The sequence below is a fragment of the Homalodisca vitripennis genome, chromosome 5 (assembly GCF_021130785.1).
Source record: "Homalodisca vitripennis isolate AUS2020 chromosome 5, UT_GWSS_2.1, whole genome shotgun sequence".
Taxonomy (NCBI): Eukaryota; Metazoa; Arthropoda; class Insecta; order Hemiptera; family Cicadellidae; genus Homalodisca; species Homalodisca vitripennis.
Genome location: NC_060211.1, coordinates 21,354,999 through 21,364,285, shown reverse-complemented (window position 1 = coordinate 21,364,285; position 9,287 = coordinate 21,354,999). Strand labels below are relative to the sequence as shown.

Sequence of the window (9,287 nt, the reverse complement as noted above, 5' to 3'; positions counted from 1 at the left end):
TATTTACTTCCGTAGCCTGACTTAGGAAATCAGATAGAAACATAATCTTTGCAGTCATTCAGACAGACAGAAGACCAATTATGCTAGCCATAGGCTCTAATTACTCCCATGAGAGACCATTGACCATCATCGAACTCAGTCTTGCTTATGTAGAAATGAAGTATGATGCTACTTTAAAGTAAAAAGATGAAATTATATTGCAGATATCCTACGAATACTTGATATATACGTCATCAAGATGGCTACCATGGTGTAATTGGGTGTATTGGCTCCTTACAGTATTAGTATTTTTCACGGGTATTTCTTACAATATTTTGTTGAAGTGTTTATTATTGTGCTGTGGTAAATATAACATTTTTAGTTAATAAAAGTTTATTGAGGACCAGCACTATTTATGCCCAGAAATAATTGATTTTAAGTTGTACGCTGTGAACCGCCATTTCTCCATATTGCGCTATCATGCCTGATAACACTGAGAAGACATCAAACGTGAAAACTAGAAATATGTCCAAGTCCAGTGAAGATAACGAGCCAACTTTACAATCACTTGATAAGAAACTCAATACGATAACTAGTGCTATTGAGGCAAACAGTACTGTTATCAAGGTTATTCAGCAGGAACAAGTTGATTTGGCCTCGTCAGTCGAGCTCTGTCATAATAACATTAAGGATCTATCGGAGTCTATTAAGAAGCAAGACGCGAGAGTTGATATGTGTGTTAGTGAGGTTGATGGTGTTAAAAACGAGAACATTAAATTAAAGTCTAAGGTTCGTGATTTAGAACGGAAGTTAAATGATCTTGAACAATACTCACACCGGAACAATTTAGTAGTGTACGGTATACCAGAAGTAAAAAACGAAGTGGTATTAAACATGATTAAACGATTGGCGATGGCAATAAACTTCAAGGACTGGTCCACAAATCTTGTGGATGCTGCTCATCGGATGGGTACAGTAGGCGAAGATGGTGAAAGGCCTATTATAATTAAGTTTATCAGCCGACTGGACAAAGATGAATTTTTACAGAAGAGAAAGGCTAAGAAGCACTTAAGTGCGGCTGACTTGGGTTATGCCAGTGAATCTAGTATCTATGTTAATGAATCGCTCACATCACCAAATAGGAAGCTACTGCAGAAAACTAGAGAAGCTGCTAGGAAGAAAGGCTACCAATACGTATGGACCCTTAATTGTTCCATCTACGTGAGAAAAGCTACTAACGATAAAGCTGTGAAAATTCTTACTGAAGCCAGCCTAGATGGGCTTTGAGTGGAGGACCCTAGTGTTAGTGTCATGTCATTTTGGTTTGGTGTTTATTGTGTATTTTTATATCGAGAGTGAAATATGTTATTACCAAAAAGGTAGGCCTCCTTATTTGTATTATTCACTGCATGGTGCTAGTTATATTTATACTAGGTTTGTTTACAAAGCTATTAGGTTAGACACTTTAAGCTTAAGCTTGGAACACATATTTAGAAGCTTGAACAATGCAAGTTGTAATGTTTATTATTATTATTTATGTTTGCCTATCATGAGCAGTATTATATTAATGTACAATATTTATACTGAAGTTAGTTGCCTGGTTGATATAGGCCTAGTATCCCTGTTATGTGGTAGTATTATGTGGTTATTACTGAGTGAGCCTTATTCTGTTAAATTATATTTTCTATTCATTTTCTCCAAATGTGCTCTATGTCTAATATGAATAAGTGTAATAAAGTACTTAATATATACTACCAGAATGTAAGAGGGCTTAGGTTAAAAACTACTACTTTTAGAACTAATGTTTTGGCTTGTGATTATCACATAATTGCATTGACAGAAACCTGGTTACTTCCTGAAATAAATAATGGAGAAATATTTAATAATGAGTTTAGTATTTTTCGTAGAGATAGGGATAGGCTAGTGAGTGGAATGGGCAAGGGGGGAGGAGTTTTATTAGCTGTTAGGAATAATTGTTTACAGTCTGAGCATGTGTTAGTTGATAGGTCAGAAGAGATGATATGGGTTAAAGTTAGGGATGGGAAGGGGTTTACTTTATTGATTGGAGTAGTATACTTTAGGTGTAATTCTAATTTAGATGCTTACATTAGGTTTTTTGAATTTGTAGAAAGGTTATGTAGTACCCATAAATGTATAATTTGCATTCTTGGGGATTTTAACTTAAGAATACTTCCTCATGAAGATTTAGAAAAAGGTGACAGCATTTTTAATGAGTTAAGTAATTTTATGAATTTGGGAAATTTGTCTATGCATAATTTTATACCTAATCACCAGGGCAGAACATTGGATCTTGTTATTTCAAATTGACTGGAACTGGGTTTGGCCTATCATTGTGACAGCCCCATTGTTAATGAGGACAATTACCACCCTGCTTTATATTTGGAAGCTAGAATGGTGCATTATGGTTGGAATAAGTCATGAAATAGTAATAACAACAGCATTAGTAGTTATAATTAAAAAAAAAAAACAAATTTTGTAGAGTTGTATCATGGTCTGAGGAGCATTGATTGGTCCTTTTTGTATAATATTAATGATCCTAATTTGGCTGTGGAATTATTTTACAAAGCAATTTATCAAGTTTTTGATAACTGTTGTCCAAAGAGGAACAAAGTGAAACGTGGATATCCAGTATGGTATAGTAACGAACTAATAAATATTATTAAATTAAAAACAAGAATTAGAAGGAAGTTAACACGAAACTTTAATGAGATAGATTTAAGAGAGTTCAAAAGATTAAGGAAAGATATTAAATGTAGAATAAAATTGGATTATTATATTTATTTAAATAGTGTTGAAAGTAGCATCAATAAAGATGTGAGAAAATTCTGGGATTTTATAAAGAATTCAAGGAATCATAAGAATGCTAATAATCATATGTCAGATGGATGTCAGATTATTAAAGGGGATAGTAACATAGCGGAAGCATTTGCTACATACTTTAAATCTACTTTCACTCCATCCTCTTTAACTGGAAAGTTCACTGACCCTGGAACTTGTCTATCCTCCCTAGCCTTAGTTATTGATAAGATATTTGAGGGTGATGTAAGTGATGCTATTAAATACCTTAGTTGTAAACGATCTGCTGGCCCAGATAAAATCCCATCATATATTTATAAGGGTTGTAGTGAAATATTTGTGAAACCACTTTGTGTAATTTTTAACATTTGTTTAATTATATGTTGTGTTCCTGATTTGTTTAAATTAACTCGAGTAACACCTATTTTTAAAAGTGGAAATTCCAAGCTTGTACAGAGTTATCGCCCAGTTTCAATTTTATCAACTCCTGCAAAAATATTTGAGATTATTATTTGTAAAAAAATTGTAAGTTTTATGACACCATTGATGTCTGATAGGCAGCATGGGTTTCAAGCTAAGAAATCAATTGTTACAAATTTGTTGAATTTTACGGAATATGTCTTATTTCAAATGGATAATAACTCTCAGGTAGATGTAATATTTACAGATTTAACTAAGGCGTTTGATAGAGTAGATCACAGTTTAATTTTAAGTAAAATGCATAATTTAGGTTTCTCGTCTAAGTTGGTAAATTTTTTTTTCTTCTTACTTTTCTAATAGGTTACAATATGTTTCTTATATGGGGCACAATTCTAGTCAATATTTAGTAACTTCAGGGGTTCCTCAGGGGTCAAACTTGGGCCCAGTACTTTTTAATTTGTTTATCAATGATATTGTTAACTGCACAAAACATTCAAAAATTTTACTGTACGCAGATGACCTTAAACTTTATAAAGTAGTCAATAGCCCTCAGGATTCCAACGCATTACAGGGGGATTTGGATGCAATTTTAGATTGGACTAGTAAATATAAGATCTTTTTTAATATTAGTAAGTGCAAAGTAATGTCATTCACAAGGAAAAATATATCAATTTCGAATAACTATGCCATAAATGGTAGTAATCTTGAAAGGGTATTTGAATTTAAGGATTTAGGCATAATTTTGGATCCTACTTTAACTTTCAATCCTCATATCTCATCTATTGTAAATAAGGCCTACAAAAACTTGGGATTTATTATTAGAAAGTCTTCAAATTTTCATTCAATTTCAACCTTAAACACATTGTATATATCACTTGTCCGATCAAATTTAGAATTTGCCAATATAATATGGAATCCCTATTTTGCTAATCGCATTAATTTAATTGAAAAGGTACAAAAAAGGATTTACGATATTTATATTTTAAAGAAACTGGTCACTTTACCTTCGATATTTCATACAATCAACTTTTAAGCATTTTTGAAATGGAAAGTCTTCAAAAACGTAGAAAATTAGCAAATTTACTTTTTCTTTTTTAATTGCTGAGAGGTGAAGTAATGGATTCATTTTGCTTGTCAAAAAATAATTTTTACACTCCATCATTTTATAATAGATCCCAAAATTTGTTTCACATTAATTTTTCTCGCACAATGGCACATTTTTTCATCACCTTTGAATACAATGATGAGATTGCATAATTCTTTGCCTGGGGAGGTTGATGTATTTTTACATAATATTAATCAATACAGAAGACTTTGTCAGAGGGATATAAACTGAGCTAGACAATCTAATACCTTACATACACACATTTAACAAATTACTACACTACCAATATTTTTATTAAGATGTTTATACGTGATTAAAAACGCACGCGCGCGCGCGCACACACACACACACACACACACACACACACACACACACACACACACACACACACACACACGTTCTTTTTGTTATGGCTTATCTTGACTTTGTTAATATTTATGATTATTTATTATTGTTGTTATTTTTGTTTATAATTTTATTATAGTTACGTTGTTATCTAAATACTTATACAGCCGCATGTGTAACTGACTGACTGACATATAGATACAAATTCTAACATAGTTCTAGAAGTGCTGGAAACTTGAAATTTGGAATGCAGGTACCTTTCACAATATGACCCGGAGGAAAAGTCTGAAAACCGGACTTTTTTACTTCTAAACCCCTCAAAAAAATTCGAGAAAATTTGCATATTTTTCACCCTTGCAGGCCTTTTTTGTAAGCACGATAGCGCGCGAACCGTTGGAGCTAGCTCGGATCTAACGAAAAATTCATAGTCAGGAATGAAGTGAACTACAAAAAAAGGTTTAGTGACATTTTGCTCTATCTTCCATGGTTAAGCGACAAAACGCTCGAACATTTGAAATTCCAGAGATTTTTTCGATAAAAATAATGTTTCGAGCCCGATAGCGGCCGAACGGTTGGTCGTAGCTCAAATCTGATTGACCAATAAAATTAGAAAATTGCGCGATCTACAGAAAAGGTCATGTAACTTTTTGCCCTATCTCCATTGGTTTGGCCGAAAAACGTGATTATGTGAAATATTTTTTGTAATTTTCACGTGAAAACTTTGTTTTTGGGGTCGATAGCGGCGAAACAATTGGTCGGATGTCAAAATAAAACAAAGGTTAGATTTAGGGAATAATATGATCTACAAAAAAGGTAAAGTGACCTTTTACTATATCTCCATTAATTTTACCGCAAAACGCTATTAAATGAAAAGCTTTGGAAATTTTCGCCTACAAATTTACATTCCGGGCTTGATAGCGGCTAAACGGTTGGTCGTAGCTCAAAAAAAATTTTCAACAGGATTTAGCAAATAATGATCTACAAAAAAGGCTCAGTAACATTTTGCCCTATCCTCAACGGTTTGGCCGCATAAAGTGTTTTAAAGTATTGATTATTTGAGTTTTACGTGAGATTTTGTTTTCTGGGCTCCATTTCAGACAAAATCTTAGCTCTAGGCCAGATTAAAAATTTGATTTCAGTACAAAATAATGCGATCTACACAAAGGGTTTTGTAACTTTTTACTCTATCTTCATGGTTTAGCCGTAAAACGTGATTATATTGAAAGTTTCACTTAAAAACTTACTTTTCGTGCTCGATAGTGGCCGAACCGTTGGTCCTAGATTAAATTTAAAACTTTTTGTAAGTAGCTATTTATAGGATCTACAAAAAATTTCCTGTAGCTTTCTATCGTTTATCTTTCCTTAAGCCTGATAAATGCTATAAATGGCTAATTCTTTGTCGTCAATTTAGGTGTTTTAAATTTTGCAACTATAATTAGTGCGATTCATGCTGGTTCCAGATTGGACTTTTATTACTCCGTTAACGAGTGACTATAACCCCCCCTCCACATCGGGAGTTCGCTGAGCGTTAGTGAAGCTTCAATAGTAGATAGGGACAGCGTGCTTTTTAAAATGAAATAGTGATTCCTTATCAACACTCTGGTATGGAATGAAAATTTCCGAAGTAATATAAACCCCCTGATCAACGTTTTATTTTGATAAAAATTACTGTACACATATTCTCGTAGCACAGACACACATTTCCCAGAAAAGTACCATGCGTTCTTATAACCCCCGATAACATTAACCCCCCTCCCGGGAATTTCCTGGTTGATGAACACCTGATTAAATCAAACCCCCTGATCAACGTAATAATCTGATAAAGGCAGTTTTTAATTTATTTACACTAAATCTGTTTACACAACAGCTGACCGGTGTAGACTGTTATCCCAAGCGTTGTACCGACTAAACCATAGGTCGTAGATCAAATCTGAGGTCACAATCGAAACACAAAATTAAATTTCCGACAAGAAAGGTCCAGTCGCTTTTTGTCGTATCTCTAACGGTTAAGCCGTAAAATGCTCTTTAAGTCAAAACTTTGGTTAAAATTAACCACCCTACTTTCGTAAACGACTGACTAGTATACGTCTACGGGAGCACATCGTGAATTGACTGAGCGTTAGCGAAGGTAACATTAAACCCCCCTGGAATTTCCTTGTATGACCATATAACCTCCTGAGTAAATTAAACCCCCCGATGTGTTAACCATCCTGGTAACATTAACCCCCCTAGGGAATTTCCTGGCATGACCTCATGTCCGAATTCTAACAATCACCAAATCTCATAACCCCCTTGGGAAGTTCCTGGTATGACCAGATAACCCCCTGATGTCTTAACCCCCGGTAACGTTAAAACCCCCCTGGAAATTTCCTGGCGGACCTCATGTCCGAATTTTACCAATCACCAAATCTCTTAACCCCCCCCCCCCGGGGAAGTTCCTGGTATGACCAGATAACCCCCCGGTGTCTTATCACCCGGTAACGTTAACCCCTCCTGGAAATTTCCTAGCATGACCTCATGTCATAATTTTACCAATCATCAAATCTCTTAAACCCCCCCTGGGAATTTCCTGGCATGACCACAAGTCCGAATTTTACAAATCACTAAATCTCTTAACCCCCCTTGGGAAGTTCGTGGTATGACAAGATCACCCCCTGATGTCTTAACCCTCGGTAACGCCAACCCCCCCTGGGAATTTCCTGACATTACATAATGCCCGAATTTGACCTATCACCAAATCATTCTTATTCCCGAATTTCCTGGCATGACCTCATGTCCGAATTTTACCAATCACCAAATCTCTCTTATCCTCGAATTTGCAAGCGTAAATTTAACCGCTCATCCCCGAATTTGCAAGCGTACATCATGGGGGCCTGGGGGCGTAGCCCCCAGCGAGCCGAAGGCGAGTATATATATATATATATATATATATATATATATATATATATATATATATATATATATGTATCTGTTATTTATCTTTAGGCTTAATTATCTATTTAATGGAACTATTTTGGTGGAACACTGGACTGGACTGAATTTATTTGAATGTGTGAATATTATTGCATGTCATCTTGATTTAAACATGCAAAATGTAATTGGGTGTGTAACCTGTATTGTTGCATGTAAATAAAATAAATAAATAAATAAATTTATTAGGTAAATCCGTTTTTAAGGTTACGTCATGCGGACAGGCTGAGAGATAAGATCAATTTTACTAGTTCCCTGACTAATATAACAGTCAGCTAATAATGTATTGTAACATAAGTTATTCAAACACACCATAAAAATTATGAATAGCAGTAATTTGTTTTGAATAACAACCAGAAAATATTACCTATAAGAAGCTTATAAGAAAATTTCAATACCCAATACACAATTACGTAAGTAATGAGGAAAACACGCATACAAAATTGAGAAAGCAGTAGAAATAATTGAGCAATCCTTAGATTTTATAAACCGATAATTGCAAGCAGATTGGCAAAGTTTTCTCACTTTACGGAACACCACCTCTCTCATAGGTCTGGAAGTATGAATAATATGGCGATGGAAACTTTATATTGCTTCTTAATTTGATTTACCAGTTCAAAGTTTCTTTACTTAAACTCCAATGGTAATTCACGCTTTGTAACGTTAGCAAATAACGGAATATTTGATTGTATTTTATAAACTATAATAATATATTTTAAAGATTTAACAACGCTTTTGGTAATCCAGAAAGTGAACACTGAAGGTATCGTCACGCACAGATTTTAAATTTACAGTGCTTAGAATATTAAAAACTTGAAGTTTCATAATAGCAAGAGACTGTATGGTTTAGAACTAGTTATTTCAATACAGATTTGTAAATGTTTATCTTTCCTTCACATTGGGTAATAGCCAAGATAAAACTATACTACAGAAGATATACAGTAACAATGATTGAATTTAACACTTGACTTGGTGAATTTAATAATGGGACATAAAACTGAAGCAAACAATGTCACACTTTTGACAAGATAACAATTAGACGAACATTTTCAGCTCATTCATCGTCTAAGCAACGAGTCGAGATCGTTATAGGAATTACTACCATTGATGGGGAAGAATTGGCTGGCTGAACAGGATTGGAGTTTTGGCAATAAAAATAAGATTTATCCAAATATTGGAAGAAAATTATTGGTTAAAAGAACTCATGGCACATATTGAAATTTATTCCCGCTGTATAGAAGTATAACGCCTCATACATGGCTGCGTCCTTAATGGTAAATTCGTGAAGAATAATGGGCAAAATTGGATGAAAAACGGTGTGATTTGTTGGTACATAAGTGCTCCTCCACCTCTTCAAGGAGTTTCATTCTAAACTCGTGTATTAATATCACACAAGTAATGCTCTTGTTTCATAAATTGATCAATTATTGACCAAATTTAACCTGGTTTTGCTTTAGCAACCCGCTACTCTTATAAGCCGATAGAATCTGCCTTTTATGTCAGCCAACTTTGTTTCCATTAAGCAAGCTTATATATCTCAGACGTGACTGTGGGTTTATAAAGGACTGATGGTCTATTGCTACAGGGAGAATTTATCTTGTACTTTATTGTTGGAATGGATCTCAGGTTCGGTAATGTCCTGCAAGTGAAA

At 34.3% G+C, this 9,287-nt stretch overlaps 1 protein-coding gene across 1 annotated transcript; it reads left to right on the top strand.

Annotated features, from left to right (window-relative positions):
* Positions 1 to 459: 459 nt before the first annotated feature.
* LOC124363374 lies at positions 460 to 1,266 on the top strand. The gene has a single exon (XM_046818624.1). It carries the CDS (start codon positions 460 to 462, stop codon positions 1,264 to 1,266), a length of 807 nt encoding a protein of 268 aa, XP_046674580.1.
* The last annotated feature ends 8,021 nt before the right edge of the window (positions 1,267 to 9,287 follow it).